The sequence below is a fragment of the Sylvia atricapilla genome, chromosome 2 (assembly GCF_009819655.1).
Source record: "Sylvia atricapilla isolate bSylAtr1 chromosome 2, bSylAtr1.pri, whole genome shotgun sequence".
NCBI classification, from domain to species: Eukaryota; Metazoa; Chordata; class Aves; order Passeriformes; family Sylviidae; genus Sylvia; species Sylvia atricapilla.
Window position 1 is genome coordinate 88373795 of NC_089141.1, and position 26938 is coordinate 88400732.

Sequence of the window (26938 nt, forward strand, 5' to 3'; positions counted from 1 at the left end):
TTTAAATAGCACATATAACATAGGAAGCAGTCCACTGAATAACACTGTAGTTACACACTGGCACAAGAAAAATTGAATCTTGATGCTTTTTCCCCCCTTTCTTTCTTGCCCTGTTTTTTTTTTTTTTTTCTTTCTAGTAGCAATAGTAAAACCTGCAAATTCATGGTCTTGAAAATCATGTTGAAGAGTGCTGAGCTGTAAGCAGATCTAGAAATTTTATTGAAGCCTGTTGAAATCTGTATGTATTTGTCATAAGTTTCAAGACTGCAAGAATTTCACACCTAAATTCAACATCAATCCAGTAGTTAAATTTCAAATAAATGCAGCTTGTTGCATCATTGAAAGAAGAGTTAAAATCTTATCAAATTTGGCATATGCAAGTTAATCAAGAGTGTGTTATGATGTGAAAGAAAGGGTGGAAAAAGTATAATGAGAGGGATAGGTTTTATGTTGCAGTATGTACTTCCCCTGATATACAAATCAAGTGCTGAAACAATAGTAAATATAGATGTTAAAGGGTGATGCTAAATGTTTTGCACAATTATGATACTATAGTAGATAAGATCTAGTTACTAAGTGATGGAATACTGGTGACTAAACTCCAGGTAATACTAGATATTTTTAATAGCATTTTGTTTACTTGTGCATTTTGGAATTTAAGAAGCACTGCTTTGTAATTGACACGTCTCTTAATTTAGTGGTTGCACTTGATGAAATCCATCATCATTATTTTAGCTATAAATTAGGCAAATAGGTTTGGTAACAGACACTGACCTGTGGTCTGAATGAGTTTTAGATAAATTTTAACAGTGAAAACCAGTTAAAAGAAAACCAAATCGTAAATTTTTGTACTTCTCAAACTAACAATAATGCATTACTTTCCAGATGAGTTTAATGTCATTGGTAGCTTGTGTGCTCATGGTCTAGGCTTAGGAAAGTATAGCATTAAAACCACTTTTTCCTCTGTATTTCAAGTGTCTCTAAAGAAATCTACTTTTTTTTTTTTTTTCATTTGTGTCACACGTGCACCACTGTTTTCTGGAATTCCTCTGGCTAGAATATAATTTAATATATAGATGTCACTATTGGAAAAGTATATTTTTAATGGACAATCTGGTTTTGCTTTTCCTTTTTTCTTAACAGTAAAGAAAAGAAGATTTTTTCTCTCAACTTGCAAGGAGTAACCGCCCACTTTTACTGCCCACTTGGTAACCAGCTTGTCCTCAGTAAGTCAGCAGTTTGAACTTAGAATTTCTGAAATGTCAGTATGGACCAGGAGTGCATTTATGTGCATTATTTAGATCGTTTTGAAGCACTTCAAGCTGGAAGTTATGTTAACTCTTTTTCCATGTAGCATAGTTAGTCAATCTGAGGACTGTGCATATACACCTGTGCACATAATGCACATACTTCAAGATTCAACAAACCCATAATAAGTGTAGAAAATGAAACTGGTTGGAGCAGACAGAAATGTAGGTGCCTAATGTGTATTAATTGATACTGTAGATGTGGTACTGCTTCTGACTGTAACTGTAAAACCATTGAGCCATTGAATGAAGCCCTAAGAGACACGAATATTTTCAGAGAGCTACTCAATGACTTCCTGAAGGCCAGGCAGGAAGGGTAACAGAAGGGTTATTTGCCCTTCTACTCATACACAAACTGCAAAACGGATGCTTGTGTCTCCTCTGATTATCAGTAACTTTTTAACACGATCATGTCGTTTAATGACATGCTTCATGCCAAGCTTCTTGGGAAATTTCTGCTCTTGTTTTGGAAGATGTGTTACTTCACTTTTAGAAGTCAAAGAGTTTCCCATTGGTTATTGTGAGAAATGATGTAGAAGAAGCATCAGTTGTCTTCAGTCCAGGGTCTTTGATGCAGTGCTTACTGGAATCACACTTCTGATGTGGAAGCGCAGGCCCCAGGCAGGCGTGTCAGGATGTCCCTGCTGCTTCAGGAGCCGGCATTGCTTGTGCCCACTCCAGAATGTCTGCACACAAGGATTCAACAGCATCCAATCGCTCGATTTGGACCAGTTTGGTGAGCAGTTCTGGGATGCTGTAGCCTGCCGTGCTGATGCGGTCGAACAGCTGCATGCCGTCTGTCATCCCGCCGATCTCATCCCTCTTCAGCCCAAAGCTCTCGGCCAGGTGGCGCCACGTCTTCACTATGGCCTTCTCTGTGTTGTAGGTCGAGCTGAGCATTCGGCTGGTCTTCTCCAGGCAGTCAAATGGCAGCTCCGTAGGGCTCAGACCTGCAGAGGGAGGGGTGCATCGTCAGGTGACCCTGAGTACAAGTCTTGACATTTATTAAAGTACAACAGATTACACTGTTAGCAATTAATACAGCTGAATCTTTAAGTGATAGTTCATGATATATGTCTAGGTCCAAAGTTGCTACTGCATATTGCCAAATTAATTCTTCATAATGACAGTAGGATATCATAATTAGGGTAAAAAGTTGCCTGGAAAAGAAGTAATAGATGGGTTGTATGAATTCCCATGGCTCTGCCCTTCCCTTCAACAATTTACTAGCTGTTAGAAAAACTATATTGCAGCTGTGTCCCTAGTGAGCAGCCCCATTAATCTACCTCTGCACGTCAGGCTCAGTATTTAAGCTCCAGAGACAGTTTTGACCCTTCCCTTAGACTCACCAGCAGCTGCTGAAACATATCTGTAATTGAAAGTTGCCCTTGTAGGAAAGTGAGAAGTGAGGTGAAGCAATGATGCCAGATGCAAGAATAAAAGTCCCTGCAAGTGCTTAACTGTCATTACTGTAGTGAATCTCTAGGGAGGATTTAACATTCATCCTGTGGGGAAAAGGCTATTTTCTCCTGGACGTATTTTCTATGTATTTATGTTCTGAAAACAGAGGAGAGAACCAGCCACAGCATTTTTCCTAAGCCAGACTTTTGCTTCTTTAGTTTTCCTGCCTTTTACGCATCAGGAATAATTTGATGGGAGGCAGAGCTCCCTGAATTCTAGAATACTCATACATGTGCACACACAGTGTGTGTGTATGTGGTGGGAAGTAAATGCAGTCACATCCCCTGTTCTATAGGGAACTTAATTTGTGTCTCCTGCTAAAACAGTTCAGGTAGTCAAGTACTAAACAGGGTCAAAACACTTACAGCCTAGAAACTCCACATTTTGTTGTGAGATGTGGGATGGAATTTAGAGAAGAAGAGTAGGTGGAGAATTGTGTCTTACTCTCAGTCCTGACCCTCCCCAAACCACACTTCCATATTTGGAACTATTTTTTATCTGTTATCTAAGGAAATAAGACCAACAGGCTTCCTCTAGATGGGGAATACAAAACTGCTTCTCTGCATCTTGGTGTGTTTGTGTGTCCCAACAAAGCCACCACAACTCTTCCTGCCCTCCACAGGAAGGAAGCCCATACAGGTGCCTGGAGAAGCCGTGGGCTGCTCCAGCCCAAGCCCAGCCTGGACAGTTCTGTGGTCATGGCACCACAGCGTTCCTGGCAAGTGAATGCAAATCTGCCTACAGAGTGTCTTCTCTGGTTTGGGACTATTTTCCATGGATAGCCAGAGGCCTTTCTTACTTTACAACAAATGCTTGTGATCTAATTTCATGCTTTTAGCATAGATGCAAATTGTACACTCACCTTCTGCAACATCACACACGTTAGCATACACATCAAGTATCTTTTTCCTTCGACTTTGAATCTAAGTGAGAAGAGAAAATCCATTTCAATAATTTTTCAGTTACAAGATTAAACAATTAGCAGACAGCAGTGGAAAGTCTGTGGGACATCTCCGTTTCATGGGGTTATTGCACAGTGTCCTCAAGGGTCCCTTTCAAACACTCAAAGTAAATGGCACAGCAATTATTCAATGAAACATAAACATATTTCTGATTTCACCTGCCACTGCTAGAGATCTTTCATTTCAACTTCTAGACTTTTTTTGAGAGCAAGTACTTTTCTGCCCCAAGTGTTTACTTTATTTCTCTTTCAGACTGAGGTAAACTCTTGAGAATGAGGACAAATCCAATACCATATATGCAACAATTAATGTAGGGATGTCTAGGTAAACCAGGTCAGGACTGGATGCAGGAAATTACATTCAGACCAAAATTGCTTTCTTCCAGTAATCTAAGAGCACTATAGAGGAGGGGCTCTTCCTTTCTGTATCTTGATGTGGACCTGCTTTGTGCATTACTAATTAAGTAAAGTATTTTACAGATAGATTATTAAAAAAAAAAAAAAAAAAAAGTCAGCAAAGTTTTGGAGAGGAAAAATCTGAGGTCCAGGGGGATATATATAGTCATTTTTGACAAGAAAGAAACAAGACTGATAGCCTGACATTTTTCAAGCTAAAAACGGACACTTTAATATAGTTTCATTTAGGAAAATATTCCCAGGTTTTGGCTGGGGTTTCAATGTGGAGTGAAAACAAATGTCAAAATGTCATGAGTTCTCAGGGGCTGAAATTTTCTTCCCTCTCATTAGGATGGAGCTTTCTGAAAAGCTGTCTTTTTGACAGCACTCTAGCATTATCTCCACAAATTTGTCACTTTTCACTGCAAACGAGGCTTGAATAAAAGCTCTGCTTTCAGTACTTTGTTTTGTGGAAAGATTTTCCTCATTTTATTTGGGCTGTAAAGGGCAAGGTGCCTCAATGACGTGGATTAATGGGTTTGCAGCTGGAGAGCACAGAGTGGCTGCTCCATCTGAAGTGTGTCTGGAAGGCACAGGGTGAGTGCATTGTACTGCAGGGCAAAGCAGTGCAGGAGCTGAGGGCTGTTCACATCTTCCTCGAGTAATTTACATGTGCTGAGTCGGTCATGGTGCTATTCTAGGCTTGGGTTGTCTGGTTTACAACCTTGAAAACAGGAAATTTTCTTTTAATGGGGTTTATTAAAACTCCTCCTAAGAAAACTATCAGATGCTTATTTTTCATTCTCCCTTCACTTTTAGGGTAAAGAAGCAGGTTAAGTAATTCCATGAGGAATTATGCAAGAAGCTCCTTTTAGCAGGGCCAGAAGATGGGGGATTTTTAAATCTAAACTTTAAGATGGACGCAAACAGGAAATGTTTATCATGATGATTCTCTGAGTGGCAGCTCATTGCAAATAAGTTTTGTTTTAACTAGGAAGAAGACTTGGTTAATAGCAAGTCTCTAATTTTCTTTATCTTTGTCCAACTGCTCTGAATAATCTTTCCTGTGCTGGTACTGATATTTAATTCCCAATCTGAAGAAAATTACTGCTTTTCTAACTTCTGGCAACTGGCTTAATTGTGACATCCTAGGTATGGAGCAGAGAATCTTGATGCAATCTGCACTTTCATTGGAAAGTCTGTCTTCAGCCTTGTCAGCAGTCTTTAGTCCATGAGGATGTGGATAAGAACCGGTCTGGAAGAAATAGTTCATGCTTTAGGTGCACTTATCAGCTATCTATCTAAATGACTCTGGAGAATGTATCTATGATACACGGTCTTTTGAAGGTAACCGCCTTCTTAGGAAATATTCTGATTTCATGACTAACCAACGTGTATTATCCTATTTCAAGCTTACAAAAGTATCATAAAGTTGGATATTTAGAGAGACCTTAAAAACCTGAACTTTTAGATGTGAGCATTGGAATAGTAAATTCTTTTCAGATGGTCATAAATTTCTACAACTACGAAACCGCTTAACGTGTTGGGATTTTGTGTGTCTGATCCCAGCTAAAAAGTGGCATGTTTTAGAAATTTTGAGCTGATCCTCTCAACAATTTTAAACATGCAAACATGAAAAGATGCATTTTCAAACCTATTTTTTCTTAAATAATCTCTGATGTTTAATTATATGATTTGGACCTAGCTATAGCCATTTTAAAATAAATTTGAGATATTAAAAAAAAAATCTCAGGACACCTTCTTTTTAAGCATAGTTTGATGTCAACACAAACTGAAAGGTTGTGTGGTAGAGGTGTGGCCTTAACTGTGCTTTAAAATACTCCAAGTGAGATAAAAAGCCCTGAGCAGTACATGCTCAGCAGGAAGAAGCAAAGGCCTTCCACAGCAAAACAGTGGATTACAGTGTCCTTCAGAGCACAGGAATGACCTTCAAACCAAGTGTGTGTTTTTCAAAATTCCACACGGAAACCAAGCACAACGCCGGATATTATTGAGAAATCTGTGCCATGGAAATGCTGATGCAGTTGGGTCAAGGTACTTAGATTCTTCTGCTGGCAGCCAAATCCAGCCTGCTTCATTATTTTACTGTCTTAACATTAGCTATGACAGGGGATTGTTGTTATATGGGTTTTTTCTTTCTTGAAACTATAATATATAATACTCCAAAAAGCCAATTAATTATAGAAAACTTCTTGTAGAAAATTTGATTTTTATCCCTGAACACTATACATAAGCATATATGTCATTATGCAAAGGAGATTCTATAACGAATTTGTCTGGAGAAGCTCTTGCAAATCAATCTGATCTACCCTACAATGCACTTCGGTGGGTTGATGCTTTATATGGGGTTTTTTTGTAAAAAGTAGAAAAATGCCCTGAATTTTTAAATCTCAAAGTAGCCTTACCCCTGTTGATTTATTGCTTGTAGAAGACTTATCTCTGGCCAAATGCACTAAAGATAACAAGCATCTCTCTGGAGTCCCTTGCTTGTCAACTGCAGCTTCTTCATCACTATCCATACTGCGGCTTAAAAGTCGTTCATTCTCAGAAGATGCATCATTTTCACTGTAAAATGAAGGATGTGGTTATCTTAGTGAAGCCTCTCATGGGTTGACTTCAGTCATCTTCTTTTTGCTATCTGGGAGTAATGAAATAAAAGGGTTTTCCATTTTTTAAAACGCCTTTCCTCTGACATCCTGTGAATGTAACAGCCTTCACCAGCCCAGTGTGTATGTGCAATGCCCACCAAGCCACACAGTCACAGGGAGCCTGCAAGAATCCTTTCGTTGAGGGATTTTCCAACTGAGGACATTGTTTAGCCCACCTTAATCATGTTACCTAGGCAGGTCTGGCTGCTGGGCAGAGACAAGAGGAGGAAACCTACCACACCATGCCATCCAGAGGATGCTAGGGACAGACAAGGGGTTTTCTTAAGGCCTGTGGCAGATAAGTCCCAGAAAATAACCTCTGAAATGAGGAGATGGAGTCCTAAGATCTGATGAATTGGTCACAGAGGGAATGCGGAGGACACAGGTGTCTCTTCACAATGTCTGTTATCATCACTTAGAAACCAGAGGGTGAAAAGCCTACTAAGGCATGTGATTTTTGCCCTGCTGCAGCAACTTCCCAGCATACCCATCAAATTTGTGTTCCACTGTACCAGGATGAATGATGACCATGTGCCTCCCCTATTTCAGTGAAACTGGAAATATATTTATCTTTTACCTACCTTTTGACAGCCTTAGCTGGAGTTGCTGTAAGCTTTTCAAACTCTTCTTTCTCAGAGAATATCACAACATTATCTGTAGAACAACAATTAGAGAAGTTTAAATTGGCAATAAGTTTCCAAACCAGTGCTTTGTGACAGGAGCTAGTTCTGCTGGCAACCTTACTGACAAAATAAATCTCTCTGGTATATTTTTAATTGCTATCTGAGGATTAAGTGACATTCTGGAAGTACAAAAATCTAGTATAGACAATTCTTTAGTAAACTGGTGAGGGGATTATATACTCCAAAGGAGAAACTGCAATTAAGAGAAAAGTATTAAGAATATTTAAGCCCAGTGTTGTCTTGGATAGAAAAAGCAAAACTAAAACAACTTGTACCTTGCACTTCTTTCTTCTCTTCTTGTGTGTTAGCCTGAGCTTCGACGTTTTTTACTGAGTGGCTCTTGCAACAGGCTAGAATATACAAATATAACACTAATTATTCTCAGAAGCTTTCTAAAAGTAGCATTTGCAACTAAAATTTTACCTGCTGAACAATTACCTTGAGCAGATGGCTTTGTTTTTACAATGTAAAACATGATGATGAGGACAATGGCAATAGCCATTATGAAGATAGTAGACATAGCAATTATAAGAGCTGTAGCCAGATGTCCTTGTCCTGAAAGATCTGCTGGAATAAAAAAAATAAATGAAGGAGCAGCTCTTAGGATCAGAGGATAGTTGACAGTTTGCAGTCTGCTCTACACATAATAATCCTTTAGTTGATCTGAGTCTTGGTTATTTGTTAAGCATTGAAAAACTTAGTGTTGCATCTCAAAGGCAAGTTAATTAAAAATTTCTCAAAATTTTGGTATTTATGCATTAACCAGTTAGTAGTATTCATTAAGAATTTTTGATGGTATGATCCATCAGATACAAAGATGTAGAAACTTGTATTTTAACATGGGAAGCTGTATGTATGCAAGAGTAGAAACATTTGTAGCACTGCATTCTGGGAATCAGCATTGAAAAGACCAAAACAGTAAATATACAAAGGTAAAAAGAGCTAAAATTACTGTTGATTACTGTGGCTGCCTCAAAAGCTCTAGGTTAAAAGGAGGATACAATGCTCATATGAAAGAATGGATTTTTTTTCTACCAGATACTTAAAAAGCAGCATGGCTAGAAGGTGAATTTAAAATAAGCTATGTGAAAACATATTCAGAAAGACAACTTGGATGCAAAAAGCTAGAATTGAAAAGGCATGAAAGGATGCAGAAAATTACAGAAATACTAAGAGGCGTGACAGCTTTAATTTCTCTGAAAACGTGATCCTAACAGTGATGTTTTCAGACAATACCAAGAAGAACGGCATTGTCAGTACCTCATTAACTGCACCTTTCCCATTTTGTCTTCTCAGGTCCAAAAATTTTAAAAGCCTAATAATCATGCTGGAAAACTGTTTGTGTTAGTTCAATAAGAGACTGACCATATTTGTGCATGAAGTTATTTTCACCATTCTAAGTTATGCTTTGCTGAGGCAGAGTGTTATTTCTGTAAAGCTACAAATAATGAGCTAAATTTATTGCTGGCATCACTGGGTACAGCTCAGTAAAATCCTTTTTACTTTCAGCTGACAAACAGCAGTGTTGATTAAGTGAGAAACAAAAATGAAATCCGAATTATTTCTAACAGCAGTTTTAGAAATCTGGAAATAGTGACAGATAGTGAAAATAGTTACAGATAGTTTCAGTTTGATTGCACTTTGTCGATGCCCTTTTCAAAACAAAGAGCTGCTAAATTAACCCTGTGAGTGCATTCTTACCTTTGTGAGCATGCTGGTAAGGTGAGAAAGTGCTTGTGCCAGAGGTGCTTGGGAAAATGGCTGAAATGCCAGAGTTAGTGCCTGCACCTGCAATATAAACAAAAATGCCACAAAATTCCATGGTTACTTTGTCCAGTCAAAGGTATAGGTTGACTCAAGGAAAGAGAGCCTTTACTTGGGTTGGTTGCATTCCCATTTATTAGCAAAGGATCCAAGAGCTACTTGCTCTTTGAAATGTCCCTAATCCCAAAATGTGTTACTGGTACACTGAAAGTTGGGTTACAGACCAGGTTTCTGCACAGTGTCCAGAGGGAGTGAAAGTCAGACTCCTGAACAGATATGAACTCAGAAGAAAAAGCCAACACACATAGATTCCCATGTTATGGATCTGTCCTGGTTAGCAGAAAGTTTTCCAGCGTCCAGCTGATTACTCAAACAGTTAACAACCCACTCCAGTATTTGAAGCTGCAGACTTAGACTTAGCTGGTAGGTTCATCAGCTAGTGCATCTCATAAGCAACCTTCACTAGCAGCATCAATGTGAAGCTGTGATGGTATGCAAACCCTCATGACGCCACAGGAAAAACTAGGGAAAGTGACGTATAATGGTGTTGATTGCTTTTCTGTTCCATGGAACTGTACTGGCATAAAAGGGAATTTTAGAATTTCTTGTGATGTAACTGGGCAGTATGTTTCTTATGATTTCCTGTCAGTCCAAATCTATATTCTGGAGAGAGTGAAAATCCACTGAAAAATTAAATGAAGAAGTTATAGGAAAACTTCATCCTGTCAGAGGAGTGAGATCATCCAGTAGAGGTTTCCAGGTCTAAATTCTGCAGTCAAGGTTAAAATTGGGGTCATGCACCAAGTTTTCAAAGCATTAAACCAAGTCATAAAATAACATATTTTGACAATAGCAAACAATAGCGCATGTTATTTGGAATAAAGCTGTTCATGGGAATGCTTTTATATGGGAGGGTGTTTGTATAGTATTCCAAAACAACTAAAATATTAGGGTTGGGAGTAAACGTTATCTTCCTTCTCAAATGAACTCTGATGCCACTGGTAAACATGTAATGCAAACAGCTACTATCAACAGACACTGAAAATCATTTTCTGTCTTGGAGGAGTTATGAAGTTCCTCCTGCTTTGTATTAGCTGTCTGTGGAAAAAGTCCAGTGATAATTAAATTCAGCAGACCTAAAGGCAAAAAGCTGTCCCAGTCATCTGGTAAGGTGTGCACAGCACATGGCTCCACAAGCTGGTTTGGCAATCAGGGTAGATGAGAGCTCACTGTGCCCTTCCTTTGACTAAGTAAATATTCAAAGAAATCAAATCACCAGGTAAACTTGACAAGAAAGGAAGAGGTCTGGAATGGTCTGAGAAATGTTCTAGGGTTAAGAACAAAGCAGTATGCACATTCTTCAAATGAAGAGAAAGGGTTTTTTAAAGAAAAAAAATAAACAAACAAAAACTGTCTGCATGCTGTGAATGAGAAATGTACACTGAAGGAGGCCACAAAGTATGAGTTGCAGATGTCTTAAAAAGAAATTTTCTTTAACAATCATAAAACTTCTTTCAAACATCATTTGTTGGAAGGAAATGGATTAACTTATTATAATCGGTATTTTTTCAAATGGAATAAAGATTTTCATAAGGTTTTAAATATACTAATTTGTTAACTCAGATGCATTTCATATTTTGCAAATTAAGGCTAGATAATATAAGTCTTGCCTCTGGTCCTTCTCTGTGACAGATTTCTTTCTAAAAAGAATTAGTTATGAGCTCCAGAAACTGCAATGCACTAAGACTATCTAGGGATCAGTAAATGAAGCTGTCATCTGCATGTAGTGGACATTAAAGAGAGGTAATTTGTAAAATTTCAATTCTTCACTAAACTGAAGTGAATCATCCTTGGTCATGACCTCTGTGTTTACTCATCGTGGCTGGACAACAGAAGAAATTCAGCAAACGGCCAGTGCTGCAGCCTGATACTTTCCTTCATGTTCGTGCACAGCCATCAGGCTTATGCCTATTCTTGCAGCCCCCCTGGCAAATCCAGTTACAGCCAATTGGAATTCTGCACGGTCCTTGCAAGCTGCAACAAGTCAACAATAATTTCTCTGACACTGCCTCTCAGTGAACACAGGCAAGCTGTGCTGCTTTGTCTGCCTGGTGTTTAGCTAACAAGCTTCAGCCCATCTCCACAAGTGAGTTTTAGGAAACTCGCCCCTCTTTTCCTTCACTTGAAGCATGAAGTCATTGAAGTATTTCTGCCTAATAATCTTTCAGCCTCTTGCTATTGTTAACTTCGTGTTTTTCACCCATCTGTGAAAGGAAGAAAAGCCTCTCAAAGTGGGAAGTCAGGCAGCAGCAAGTAGCACAGGAAAGGTAAGGAGGAAGGTCATCACTCTTCATTCAGCATCATCACACTCCAGCCAGCTCCACCCCACACCAGGGCAGGGTGTGGTGCTGCCCACAGCAGGCACGTGGACAATATCCCCTCTTCTCCTGTGCACCCCAGGGAGAGCCTCCAGCCCCAGAGCCCACTTGCAGGATGTCCTTTGCATGGGCACGAAGCCACCTCGTTTGTTCTGCAGTGCTGGCATGGCAAAATCAAGGCTGGTGCTAGAATGTGGTGGCCTTTTACACATGCCTGGGTGGCAGTTACTCATTACACATATTTTAAGTCTACTGTCAAATGTAATAATTTGGCATATCCATTATGAGCCAAGATTTCTCTTTAGATGTGGCTAAGAAGAAAGTGCCAATTCATGCACCTGCACTACGAGAGGAACCAAACTGCCACCTTCTGTGGAATTTCAGTTTATTTCCCTTTTGTATGAGCAAAAAGAAACAACTCATAGCTGCTGCTTCCTGTGCACATCCAGTTTTGCATCCCATCACATTATTAATTCTGCTTCCAATATAGATGACACATAATCTATAAAGACTTAGATATAGCTCAGCCAGAGACATCCTAAGGTGTTATAGCACACCATATGGAAATAACTCTATTTTTTAAATAAAGACTGATGGCTCTAATATAGCTGTGCAAAAGAGTGGTTTATATTCCTAGACACCTGTATGTAATACTGTAGGAATGTGATAAAGAAATTAGAAAAGAAGTTTATTACTCATGGTTGGTCAACTTTTGCATTGTAAATGTTTTTATTAAAAAAAAAAAAGTGATTTGGTAGTTACTTTCTTGGAGTCTAAATAGAATTTCATTAAAAAATTCTCCATACCTTTTGTTTAAAAGAACAATTGAATCTGTATTCACTTTTGAATATTTGGGAATTTTAACTCAAAAGATAGCTTTAACTTAAATTACCATGCAGCTGCCTTTTGTTCTTTCAGGAAACAAATCCTGGGCAATAAAGTACTTTTTTGTTGTTATTTCAATGAACCTTTCTGCTTTATGTAACAGACTATTCCAGTTGTTCTTGTACCTTGAGACAGAACTTGCAGTAAGAATTGATGAACAAAACTACCAGATTTGTGAGAGGAGGAGGGGGAGGTCACAGGGAAAGGAGTTTTTACCACCATGCCCCTTTGCAAGTGTTTGTGAGTGAATAAAATCTGGTGCAGTAGGAGACCATATGTGCCCTTGACATATGTTGCTGTGGGTTATCAGCTTACTGGTCCATTCAAAGGACTGCTGCTCACAACTAGCAACAGATATTTTTTGAGTCTATTTAATACTTAATAACATGTTATAAAAATCCCCAAAGTCTCTACACCACATACAATCAGAGTGATCATAAAATAAGACACATTTAAAAAAACTGGTGTCTATATGCGTATCTATTTCTTGCTCTTGAGTGCAGCTTGCTATCTCCTGATGCATCCCTCCTCTCCCAGGCATAGCCCAGCTATGAATGGCACAGATGAGCTGTGAGTGCCATCACTGAGACTCTGTTATGGGCTGAAGTAGGATAAAGCACACATGCAAATAAGTAACTACCAGCATGAAACATAGGATGAAAAATAAATTATACTGAGTTGAAATTCCATAAAAATAGACAGTTTATGGCTGACAAAATTAAATCTGGATTTTAACTAAACATAGTAATAAAGAAAGACCTAGATACGTAGAAATCAGGGGTCAGAACTTCTAAATAATTTAAATCTGTATTTAGGTACTTACATGAAAGGTTTGCTTTCAAAGTTAGGGAAACAACACTTCAAATGGAATGCCTGTGCACTTGGAAAGTCATGGAAGCTAAAGCAGCTGTCAAAGGCAACCTGCTTTCTGAGGTGCCTACATTTGATTTCAGTAATCAAACATAAACCAACCCTGAAAATATCACAAATCACTGATAACAGAACATATCCTAGGCAATGGAGGATTGCCTGAGTGTTCTTTATTTTACAGAATACTATAAGTTACTCTGATATTTTCTGGAGTCACAGGTAGATACTTCAGTTAGTGTAGGTAGCTATTACACCAGGAAGAGCATGAAGTAAAACAAATCCTGAGAATTAAACTTCAGAATATAATGATAGGATATTTCCCCTTGAGTTTTGTTTTCAGTCTGGTCAATCCTTCTGTAAGTAACTACATCATAAAAAAGGAATTTTTTTTTTCTGTTGTGCTTTCTATAATGCCTATAACTATTTTATTTCTCTCTCCTTTTATTTTGCCAGGGCAGGGAAGTGATGATGATAATAGGCCACGTGGCCTTAGTCTGACAATTTATTTGCATGAGTCAAAGTTTTGTTTAGGACTCACTGGGAGCATTATCATTGCACAGCACTGGAAAGTCATAGACAAACACTCCATGAACTAAGCCTCTGTCCAGGAATTGAGTGTTATCATCCCATTCTCTGTGCAACATGAAGGGGATAATTGCTATTTAAACTTTGCTGTCATGACTTTAGAGCATCATAAGGAAGAGAACAGACCTGCCTGGAGCTGGTCTCCCATTTCCCCAGTGTCCTGGTGGCCAGCCCGTTGGAATAGTGGTACAAGGCTGCAGCCCTGCAGGTTTTTCAGCTCCTGAGCCCAGTCAGAGCAATCCTGCAGGGACCTGCAGTGTCTCCCACGGGTGGGTGGTGCTGTGGGAGCTGCAGCTCCATCACCAGTGAAAACATCAAAGTCACTGGAGTGGTTTTATAGAGAAGAATTGCACCAGGACCACATAACCTCCTCAGGGATACCTTAGCTCAGCTTTCCCAGCTGCTGAAGACAGCAAAGCCCACATTTTCTTCTCAGATCCCTCCCCTTGAAGGCTGATGGCTGAAGCTGGCCAATTTTATCTTGAGGTTGGGTTCCTTTCCTAATATGGACAAATCCTTAGGGGAGGAGAATCAGGCCATACCAACAGTGAATAATAAAGCACGGCCTTCAACATTTCTCCCAGTACACATGTGAAGAGGAAATGGCTGTTCAGAGATCAAACAACTCAAAAAAACAAAAAGAAAGAAAAGGTTTTTAGTTCCAGATAACAAGCCTATTCGTTTGTAGGCATAATTTAAAACAGAAGGAAAAAAGATCCTGATGTTGATTGTATTACAAAAGGGTAAAGCTGGCTAGGAATAGAAATAAGTGATATTACAATAATGCAAAGTTAAAATAAAAATCTCGGAAATAATTATTTTAACTAATACAGTGGCTTTGTTTAAGTCTCTTTGACTTAAGCCCTTCAATTAAGGAGGCTGAGTTCTGAGTCTCCAGTACAGTGGTTTGCATGTGCCCTCCTGATCACACCTCATCACAGAAAACCATCAATTGTTACTCAATTTTCCCATCTCATCTGTTTAGTTCTTTTTGAAGTTCTAGTGATATAATAATAAAAATTATCATTTCAATTTCTAGATGTCATTTGCGCTCTGGTATTTAAAAAATAGCCTGACTACATAATTTTTCTTTTATTAATATTTTTCTTCATTTAAAAAAAAAAAAATTCCCAAGCTACCCCTGGCAGATGTGAGCACTAAAAACTTTCACAGGTTGGTTATTGTATCTGTTTTCATATGTAAATCTACCAAAAAATGAAATAAAATAACATGAAATATTGTATGCACATGCACACTTATTAATCTATACAGTAGATTAAAAAGAAAACAATCAGTTGCTGAAATTCTCTAAACCAATAATCTGTGAGTAGAAAAGGATTCGCATATTTGATGTAATTGTGTAAATTCAGCTTCAAAGTAAGTGTTCCTAAAGCAGGGTTTGATTTTGTTTTTCTCCAACATTTTTGAATTGGCTTGGCAAATATCAAAGTTTGAAGAGAGAGTTAATATACATAAACTAATTGAGAGTTTCAGCTGCTAAAAGACAGAATCTCTTCCAGCAGGAACCGTACCTCTCTGCCAGAGAAACTCCATATATGGCTAAATCTTCTGTCCTTTGCATATACTTTTACACTGGATAAAAGAAAAAGAAAACAACAAAACCACCCTACATAGTCAGAGGCCTGAAGCGACTCCAATTGCAGAGGTGCTGACGCAAAATCCAGCACCATTAACTGTGGGAAGACACATCTTAGAGTGGTTTGGTGTTCATTATTTTAGGAGTTTGATTTACATGGAAAACCTGCCTCCCCTCCCTTTTGCAGTGCTGTTATTTATCACAGAGCTATCAGATCCATTTTGTGCAGGCAAGGAGCATTGATGGCTCATGATCTGCCTCAAGCTGAAGTTTTCACACCTTTTGCTTTTCAGTTGTGCTCCTCTGTGCTCAGCACAGAAGCTCCTGCACAGGAGACTAGAGGGAGCTGCATGTTGAGAGGCCAGAAATCTTCCATGGCTGTTTCACAGTGCACAAGTCAGGGCAAAGTGTAGTCTTTATGGTGATGTTCACCTTTTTCACAGAAGAAAAAGCTTCGCTGCTACACAACACACATTGTTATGCTCATGTATGCAGAGCCCTTTCCCCCTGTGTGCCCACTGCCCACAAGCTGCCACTGAAGCCTGTTACTCCCCCCAGGCTGCAGAACTTTGCTCCCATGCTCCAGACCACTGAGATTTTCAGCACCATAAACTGGTGACATGTTTGCCTCAACTAAACCTCTGGCCTATGTGAATGATTTCCCTTTCCTACCCCTCTTTTCCTCACTATTTTGTGCTATTTACGTCTCAAGTCCTTTGAGAGGGCAAAAAAAGCCAACAAGGTGACACAAGGCACATCAAGGAATTCCTTTCTCACTTCCAGTCATTTTTACACTAATATTTCCAGATGCTGGAGCATGGAGTGTTCATCTTGTGTCCTTGACCATTTCAAGTTTTATTGACTGCATATGAGCTGAAAGATATTTGCTTACCCTTTGATCAAACCCAAACACTTTTCTGCCAGATGAAATGTGTCATCAGACAAATTCCCTGAGCAAGTTTCCATGCAGGGGCACATACCCCTGGACTTGGCCATCTGTAACATATAGTACAGGCACTTCCCCAGCAAGGAATATTTACAGCTAAGGAGAGCAGCACTGTTCTCCCATCCTGTCTCAGCCCTAATGAAGGCCTGAAACAGGATTTATCTGCCCTCATTTTTCTGTATAGAGTTGTAAATTCAGAGATTGCCACCCCAAGCTTCCTATTTTTAAGTAATTTGCCATTCTCATTTCCTTGTGACCTACTGGGTCACCTTCCTCCAGTGGTGTGCAGGAGAGTTTGAAGAACTAGGAGCTCTGGGGGAGAGGCAACCCTGTAGTGTGAGGTTTAGGCTCCTGAATGCTGTTCATTGCTATTCTGAACTCTCAACAAAGGAACAGAAGATCCCTATGGCCACCTGGAGTTTTCATACTGAGTTCTCCATCCTGACAACCAGTTAATAAGCAGAGGTTGTTCTGCACAAATAAACAATTTCTATCATAATGTTGGTATTATCTTTCATGTGACAGAAACCTCATCTTCTTGTTAAGGTTATGTGCTTGGAGACCAGTACTTAGATGAGTTTGGAATTTGCAAACCTTGAAAAATTCCACAGTTGTGCAACACTAACATGTCACCTCTTCTTTGCTCTGACTGGTATAATCTAATGACAGTGAAATGTGTGAAAAAGATCGTCTGCTAATACCAGATTTTACACTGCCTTTAACATTAACAGGGAGCATTTCAAGGGGTTCCTGCAGCAAGGCTCATTTTCCAGCTGGAGTACAAATTAATGCCTATGAATTGGGGTACTGCCCTTCCAAATGGGATCCAGAGATTTAGATATCACAAACTAAATTACCTGAACTTACTGGTTTGAGGGACTTGGATTATGAGACACTTTCTTGCTTTTTGAACACTTGTAATCAAATGGTTGGTTTAATGGACTTGATTAAAATGGAAATATTTAGTCCTCCTAGGACTGACGTTTTCTTTTATCTTAGTACCCAATCAATTTGTTGGTTTATGCACCTGCCTAAATTTCTCACAAAGATAATACATATTTATTCTTGTGTTTATCAAGCTAAAAATTGCATGTGGTTGATCACTTGTGCTGATCACACTTCCTTCATAGAAACACATTACCTGTTGTATCTGCCAGACATCCTACAAAAGACAAAGACTGGGATTTTTTTAGGTGAGTAATAGACATAAGATCTGGTAATTTCTTCCCAAATCAGTAAGTTATAACATGTGTGATACTACTAACAACCCATTTCAGCATGTGTTTGAGACAAACACATGTTTCAGCATGTGTTTGAGGAAGAGATTAATTTCCAGCTATGAGTTAGCAGCATGCATGGTTCTATTCCCACCAATGGGGCAGCCAGGTGCATCTGCACCCTCTTACCTTATGTCTCATGTCCCACCATGACTCTCTGTGCTGGGTGTGGCTGAGGTACAGTTAATTTTTCTTAATAGTGGGTAGTATGGGACTAAGGTTTGGATTTGTGACCAAAAAGTTGTTGATAATTCAGAGATACTTTCAGTATTGCTGAGCAATGCTTACACAGCACATTTTGTGCCTCTCAACCCACCCCATCAGTGATGGGGCTGGGGCTGCACAAGAAGTTGGGAGGGGACACAGCCAGGACACCTGACCCCAAGTGACCAGAGGGATATCCCACACCATATGGTGCCACGCTCAGCATGTAACCTGGGTAAGAAGGAGGAAGTGGAGCACCTTGAGAGTGACGGCGTTTGTGTTCCCAAGGCATCATTACATGTGACGTAGCTCAGCGTTCCTGGGGATGGTTGGATACCAAATTGCCCATGGGAAGTGGAGAATGGATTCCTTGTTCTGCATTGCTGGATGTGTGTAGCTTTTCCTTTACCTTTAATAGGTTCTTGTGTTTTCATTTACCTCTCCACCTTCTTCCTGTGTCTCGCATTTGGTCCTCCCTAGCACCCTTACCTCATCTCCTAAATAGATGTTGTCTCACCAAAACCACGCTCACCCTGCTCTTCATCCACTCCCACTGTCTCAGGCAGAAGGGCATTCTCAGGGCTGGGTGGGTTTCTGCAGCCAAAAGGGATGGGCAGCTGTACAACAGCCCAGTCCCTTGGCATGCAGACAGCTCGGGGACATGCCTCCTTCTGGACTGCTACCGCTCTCCAGGAGCTCTGTGCAGTGGTGATCATCCTCTGGTGAGCTCCTCCAAGCTCTTAAACTGTAGGAAAGCTGGGAGATGTTCATGTGCTATACTCCTTTAAAGTGACTTCCAGATCACCAGTGATACACATTTCTGCAGCATCTGAATGAAGCAATTGCTATTTATGTACATAAGTAAATGCTCTGGGACTTCCAACCCCTGCTTTCAAAACAAGCAGGTAAAACATTGCAATTCCTTTTCATGACTAAGATTTCTAAAAGAACATGGACAGGATTTTTGTTTTAGAGACATCATCTTGCTAAGGAACTGCTCATTTTCCTGTTTGTTTGGGATTTTGGTGTTGTTTTGTTTTAAAGATTTTGTCTTGATCTTCTCCAGATTCTTGAAGGGGTGTCAAAGTAATTTGGTCATTCAGAGAGCGTCTCACTTTTCCTTTTCTTTTTCTCACTTTCTTTGCCCTCTAAAGAAGACAGCAGTTTTCTGGGGGGTTGCCCCTGCAGTACAGTGTTGGTGTGAGCTGTCCCTCCTCCCCATGGCATAAGAATGGATAAGCCACTGCATGTGCATGGTACACAAATGAACCTCTAGGTATTTCTAGGTACATTCACACATGACTTCTTCAATTAGCAAACAACAGACCCTTTTGTCAATGAAATGTACAGATCCTTTTGTCAATGAAATCTACAGAACTAATTCTCTTATCAATGCTGACCACCAGATGTCAATGTCAACCCTTGAATCAGCCAAAGGCTATGAGAAGGTGTGATGCCCCTTTACTCCGACAAATTACAGGTCTACAAATTGCCACGAGTTTTCTTCACAGGTGAACAGACTATGAAGTTCACTCAGTTTAAAAAAGAAAATTACACAGACATGGGATTTCCTGGATCTACTGGTTAAGTCACCCTAATAAGTCCTGCATGGAATATCTTAACAGATAAAAGCTGGAGAACAAATGAGAAATACTAGATCCTAAAATCAAAGATTCTGCTTTTTCCTCAAATGATAAGCATTCCCTCCCTTTGTTGGCAAGGCTAGCTGGAAGCAGAAATTGCTCAACTGGAGCTGGGTTTATTGTTTGAACATAATTATCATCACTGAAAGATTTCACATTGAGTTTCCAGATGATTTTAAGTCAAAACCAGATGAAATGCATGGAAACATCAGAACACTTACATTCCTTGGTGTTGGGAGGCGCCAGCAAGCACGAGTAGCAAACCATCCCATAGATATTCCGAGGTCTGTTTTCCAGCATGTAGTAACTGCAGTGAAGGGCAAGAAGAGGCAAAACAGTGCAAATTAATATGATATGACTGAACATTGTTCCGCAGCAACCAATTATACGGAGATAAAATCATTTAAAAAAACTTTTATAAGCAATTTGAGGCAAAGATTTTTATTTTTTTTCCCCAAATTGCCTAAATAGAGACTGTGTTTCCCTTCTTCCTTTCCTCCTAGAATGTAATTAATCAAACATCTAGACATGACAAGAAGTGGTAACATCGCCTAAAACAACATTAGTCTCCCTGCTGAGTTCAAACTGCAGTTTACAGCATGCCTTGAAATAAGATTTTTCAAAATAGGAGAATGTAGCTTTTTGAAGCAGTAATCTTTTAAGGAAGACCACCAGTTGGATATGGTTGGCTAATTTCACTCAAAACACTGTAAGAATACTCTCTGTAATCTTAGAACCAAATCTGAGCCAGATCATAATAAAAAATACAGAAAAGCACCACCCTCACAGGGCAAGGCAGGTTAGATTTTACAGGTTGGTTTTGGTTTTTTATTTCCTTGCTGTATTTTTTATAAATCAGTCCTTGATAGTGGAATTACAGTGGGAAGGAAAGGTTTTCATAATCTGAACTTCTGGGCTGCTAATAAAGTAAGTGTTGAAATAAGGTAATTGGCTACTCAAGGGTTGGATCCATATGCACTCTAATGAGTAATTGAATCAGAATCATACATATGTTGATGTAACATCATAATGTTGATGTTACGGATATGTCCTTACAAATCACTTGTAAATCACTACATATTTTAATGAAGAGATGAATAAATTCATAATCTATTCTGTGTAGACAGGAATTCAACACTACAAACATTTTATGCAATTGGAGATCTGTTTTCTGCTCTTATGTACCTGCCTACACATGTGAAGTGTGGGCTTTTTCTGGAAAATGTATGCATTGTTAGGAAATCACTGCTGAAACCATCCATCAAAATCAGTTGGTGCATTAATGAATGGCAAATAAGGGATATCATTCTAGGAAATGGGATACACAGAGATGCAAAGGGGAGACAGGGACTTCTGCAAAGGGGAGAAAGGGGAGGAAACTCAGAGAGCAGGGGAACTACACGTGGTTCCTGATTTCTTTCTTACTGGTTTTAAAAGATTCACCCTCACTTCTTCCTTCAAATATTTCTTGTGCTCCTTGTGCCCCTCTACCATTCTCTGAGAAGCAAAACTTCATCTTGCCTCTCTTATGGGGGCCTACATAATTTTAGGTTGTAAAACAGTTAATAAATACACAGGAAAATGCTGCCAAACCACAAAACGAAGGAGTGGAAACCCAAAGATACACATAAATCTATGAAGAGAAATACAGGACAGTTAGGATCCACAGTCTAATAGCTGTGCTGGTTTAGGAAAGACAAACAATCCTTCTGACACTTAATTAAATCAAGCTGGTGGAATAATTTTGGTTTTCACCACAATGCAGAATGGTGGAGGACATGTAAAGAAAACTGAAGAGGATGCTGATGGCAGGCAACCATTCACTCACGTGAGTAGGAAACTGCAGTTGCAAGCATTAGTAACTCACCCCCACGAAGTACTGGTGACAGATTTATGTTTCTGGTTACTTTCCAATGCACCAGATACTAAAGGCAATGCTGGAAATATGTGATAGCTTTATATCACCAGCTATGGAGAAGTGACCCACTACTGACAAAATTAATTTTCACAGTGTAACTCTTCCACTATGATATTTAGTCTTTCTTTCCTTGGCAACTGCCAGGCTCAGGTTTGGAGGGGCTACAGGCAAAATCCAAGAATAGATGCTAGACTGAAAAATGGACTTGTTTTCTTGCCTAACACTACAGTGGCTTATCTTGGGCTAACATTGGTGCTGCCATTCCAGACTCAGGGACAGGACCCAGGTTTAGGCCTGTGCTCCCACAGGAACAGGGAGCCTGGGACTGGGGCAGGAGGTGGAGAGGGGTGGATGCTGTTCTCAGCAGGGAACAGTCTGCAGAGAGACAGCAAGGAGGAGTATCTGTGGTGGAGGCATCTGCTGCCTTATCCAGAACAGCAAGGGTGGGACTTAGTTTCATTAGCAATTAACTAGCTAAACCTTTTCATGCAGAAAACAGAGGAGCACTCACTCCCTCTCTTAAAACCTCTCAGAGGACTGATCCTGCATTTGCTGTAGTCATGGACAAACACATGAAATGGGGAAGTGCCAGTAGCAGAGGCATTTCTGATAGTATTTAAAAAGAAAATTATTTCATTGCAATACTATCTTGTGAGGAGACTTACCCCAAGATGAAAATAGGTGCTGGGACAACATAAGGGATATGTATTATTAATACCTGACTTTTTCTTACTCCTCATGGTCACTGGTGAATGAAGATGACCAGGCTAGAGGGACCCTTGTTCTGACCAGCCACTGCTGCTTGCAGTCGGCTGTGACCTCAGTCACACTCCAGGAATAACTAATGGATCACCTCAGTGAGGGAAATAGTCTGAGTCACACCAAATTTCCACGGTCTTAACCTGTCCTAGTTGGCATGATGGAAGAGATTCTGGGTGGGGAGCAGAGGACAAAGCCTGAGTGTCCCAGGAGGTTCAGGCTAGGTACCTCTAGGGTTCACTGGCAACTGGACTTTAGTTTGAGGATCACATCCTTGGAACTAAGCCTTTAAAGTCTTCCCTGTCTTGCACATTTCTTGTGAGCATGACAGTGTTATTTTTATTTTATAAGAGAGGGAACACAAAGAAGCAGCAGATGACCTCTCCTCTTTTACCAAATGTCTCTTTCCCTAAAATTGGTCATTGGTAATGGTGAAAAAAAGAAAATAAAAGGAAAAATATATAATTATCCAGCACTTAGTTTAGGATAAAGTACAGAGGATGTCTCTTGTAACCACTGGAAAAAGCTGCCAGTTCAGTGGCATTTTATCTGAAAACTTTCATTTAGAATGTGCCATATGCTCATCTTTACCTCAGGCTTCTGAACTGAGGTGGTGAAAAATAGCAAAGGGATAAGATGGCCCTAAGTGCAAACAGCAGCATGTGGGCTGTTACCTTGGGCAGGTCTGCGGTGTGGTATGGAAGCAGTCCTCTGAAAATGGAAACCTTGCTTTTATCCCTCACATGCACTCAGGGGCTCTCTGAGTTTACTGCCCAGGCAAGGGAGCACCCTGGCAGCTGCCACTCACCCTGGTACCTGGCTTTCCCTGTGGCACAGGGGACAATAAGGACAATCAGCTACTCACCAGCTCTCTGCTCTGACACAGAGGCTCTGCATTTCCCCCACCAGCACACAGGAGCAAACTCTGAGGACTTTAAGTAGCATGAGGAGTCAGGGCAGCCTCAGAGCTTGTTTTAGCTCATATTTAGTTTATCTTGAGAATTCCATCTATTCAAGCTTGGACTGAGAGAGGGTGTTTCTCCTCAACTGCTGGCTTTGCCAAACAATCCCAGGACCTGAGCGTTGCAGGAGGAGCGGCACTCAGCCAGATTCGGGCAGACCAGTTTCTGCTACAGGCTACACCTGTGCAAACACGGTGTTTTGAGATTTCTCCCCAAGCACCAGCTGTGCAAGCTGATTATTTTCAGCCAGCACCCTGCTCCCACCTGGGTGACCTCATTAGTCCTTACAAAAATTGCAAAACAGCAACTGTGACCACTATTTAAGTTTCTTGCTCTTTATGATCTGAGAGGAAGTCAAGAGGGAGCTTTTTTCAGGTCACATCATCAGTCTGTTTGGCTGGCAGCTAGACACATCCTTCATTTTATTTGTAAACTGTGAAAATTTCACACAGGTTCACTGATAATATAAACCTGGAAGCTTGCAGGGCCTCTTTAACAGAGCTTCCTGTGCTATAGGGAGTGTGGATTATATAGCATCGACAAACTGCACAAAAGCCAAATGTCAGAAGGTATTACTCTCTAAACCAAAGACAAATAGTGGCAGAAACCAAAAAAGTATGTAAGGTGAGGTTGTATTTTAGAGTATTTACTCATCCTACAGAAAGATATCAAGAGTCCAAATATATGCTTGGGCTTGCAGACCTTCAGATGTAATATTGTCAAGGATACACATATCCAATGTAGCAATTTCCTTCTCACTACTCTTACCAGAATTATACCAAGTGTGAGAGACCACTACAAAGATGGAGTTAATAAACAGCACCTATTTTAAGCCCCTTCAGCCAGCCCTGAAACTTGTTTTGACTCTGAACAACACCACACACACTACATCAACAGCTCCTCAGACTCCATTCTGATGTGTAGAAAGGACCCTGGAGACTAAAATGCCTTGGTAAATCTCACTGAACAGCTATGTTAGCTAATACTGCCAATGACTGATGAATATGCCAGATGTTCACATCTGGAGAGGAGATATTTTATGCCCCTAAACATGCTGTAGTGCCATCATAGACCCTACAGGGTATTCAAGGTGCTGTCATGCAGCTCATAAGTAGGAAGCAAGACTTAGAAGGTGTCCCTCTGAAGCTACAGCTGGAGGCCAAGCTGGATTTCTTTGGGTATTTAAAATGGCACTACACACCTGTGCCTGTTCCCTTTCCATTTCTAGTAAAAGAATAAGTTTTCTAGTTGTTCCAAACAGCTATTTTTTTCAGTGAGAATCCAGTAAGATTAAAAACATCTTCTTTATGGTCCCTTCGAGGCCTAGCTATTTTACGATTCTGTGTTTATTAAACTCACCAATGCCTTTGAAACATTTAAATGTACTGTTTTAGCAGAGATGGAAAAGCATAATTTACCAGTATTGCACCTACAGTCAGCTTTGACATGGAGAGGCTGTCAGAGACTTTGACATTAGAAAAGTACTTCCCAGTGCCTTGGGTAGAGCAAAGGTCCATGGATAAGTCCTTACCCTGGGAGACAAGGGCCACACTCTGCATCATTCTCCTGATCCCCAGGTGTCATGACTGTGGCTCGAAAAAACCCCTCGCAGTCCTTGTGCCGTCTGCATATCTGGTAACCTCCTTTGGAAAACTTCTCTGAAGGGCAGGGGACGCAGCCATAGTCCTCATCTTTGGTGCCGTATCCACATGTCTGCAAACACACACAGTCACTCAAAAGCAGTCTGGTGCTGCACACTAACTTCCAGCAAAAGAGAACATTCACAGTCTGCCCCATTGGCTTTCCAGCACAAAGGGAGAGGAGTCGGTCATTTGGCCTGTTAGTGTCTAGCCTAAAATGACCATGCAGGGATATAAGAATGCAGCACGCTGTGTGCTGGAGAGGAGAAGGGGAACTGGAGCATCATACTGCTTGTAAGTGGCTCCCCACACTATCATAGTCCAGCAAATTGTGGAAGTGAATTTCAGCTGCTGCTTGGATAGAAAGTGAACTAAAAATGGAAGAGTAGAGAAGACTCCTACAGGAGAAACAGCTGCAGCAGGGCTATCAGCAGTTTCAGGCTAGGAGACCCCAGAGGGAACAGCCCAAAAGGCAATATTTGGGTAAGATTTTGTAACCTCTGAACTCACATGTCCCAGCTGAACATGATGTTTAGATTAAATAAAACTAAACCAAACTGGTTTCTACCCAAACATACTTGTTCGGGACTACCAACTGTGTGAAATTGCAATAGGATGTTTATCCCATTAAAACCAAACAGGATTTCAGTAATATTTTTTTTTTTTTAATAAGCAACAATTATCTGCTGTAAATCAAATAGTAACTTAGAAACCATAATTTAAAATATTGCACAAACACCCAAGCTCCTCTAGTGCCAAAATATCTTAGTGGGAGAGCAAAACTAACTTGTCAGTGTGAGGGGCCAGCAAGCAGACCAGACTGACCAATTTATCACTCTGTGTTGGAATGTCAGCACCAGATTCTACACAACTACTGACATGAGAACAGACTGGCAGAGGCTGTGTATGGAACTTCTACCTTCCAGTTTTTACAGTATCCCTTTTAACAGGCTGCTTCTGTGATGTGGCATGCATGCAAGATGCCTCACTCCCACAGCACACTCGGAGGTGTGAGTGCTCCTACTTAGGCATCCACAGCCTTCCTTGATTCCTTTCCTTACCCATTACTTCCACGTAACAAAGTATTTGGGTTTTTTTTGCATTTGGTGCTTGGTATGTTCCCCCCAGCAGCAGCAGAGTATGAAATTACCATGTAAGGTTCTTCTCCCGGCTCGCACTTGGGGCAGTCATGGCACATGCCAGTGGTCTGGTTGTAGTACTCGTTCTCACCGCAGTTGGAGTATTCGGCACTGGCAGAGTACACCAGGGAGACCTGTCACCAGAGAGCATTCCAGAGCACTGTCACTCCCACTGCCATGGTCCTCCATGCCTCACCCCCTCCCCTTGCACAGCTGCTATGGTTCAACAGGCAGCAGGGCCAGCATTGCAGGGTGAAACACCCCTAAAGCTCAGAAGCAGAAGTGGTGACACTATTTGAATGGAAGCAGATGCAAGTTCCAGCACCCTGGTACTTCCAAGAGTTTCCCAGAGACTGACATTCATGCTTGTTGGCACTGCCACTCCTTAAAACACTGAAGGCCATGGTTCCTGTCCTGTTAACTCATATGCTTCCTGCACATGCAAATGCCCGAGTTCACACCCTCATCACTCCCAGCCCTAATGAGCCTTTATGAATGTGACTGCAAGGGGTAACTATAACAGGCAGAGATTATGCACTGCCTCGGGCCTCAACCACAATAGGGCTGTGCTTCATGTGACACCCCGGCCAATGTGCTCTTCCAGCACCTTCTGTCTCTGCTCCATCCTGGGTCCTTCTCCTTCCTCCTTTTCTCCAGCAGCTATGGTTTAAACAGCACATTCCCAGGTGTTTTATGGAATGAAAATGATCACTGCATTGGGGTTCAGTGCCTAGTTCCTCTGCCACAATTCACAGGTGGTTATGAATAACCCAAGCAGAACCCCCTTATCTTTCTCCCTAGGGAGACATGTACACACAGAAATACCTACCATCAGGAAAGGGAACATGTGAGTCCATTTGCGTTCACCCGGGTGAGCCATGCTCTCTTGATATT

General features: G+C 40.6%; 1 protein-coding gene across 2 annotated transcripts; it reads right to left on the reverse strand.

The window, feature by feature from the left end:
• Positions 1-844: 844 nt before the first annotated feature.
• EDAR (ectodysplasin A receptor) lies at positions 845-26938 on the reverse strand. 2 transcript variants are annotated; one of them, XM_066313727.1, is made up of 11 exons: positions 26874-26938; positions 26056-26178; positions 24797-24978; positions 19848-19933; positions 9179-9265; positions 7916-8041; positions 7753-7827; positions 7376-7448; positions 6552-6711; positions 3631-3691; positions 845-2257 (listed from the first exon to the last, which is right to left on the reverse strand). In XM_066313727.1, exons 1-11 carry the CDS (start codon positions 26922-26924, stop codon positions 1938-1940), a joined length of 1344 nt encoding a protein of 447 aa, XP_066169824.1. In that variant the 5' UTR covers positions 26925-26938; the 3' UTR covers positions 845-1937. The 2 variants fall into 2 exon arrangements, with proteins under 2 accessions (XP_066169824.1, XP_066169823.1); XM_066313726.1 differs by having other exon boundaries at positions 7916-8044.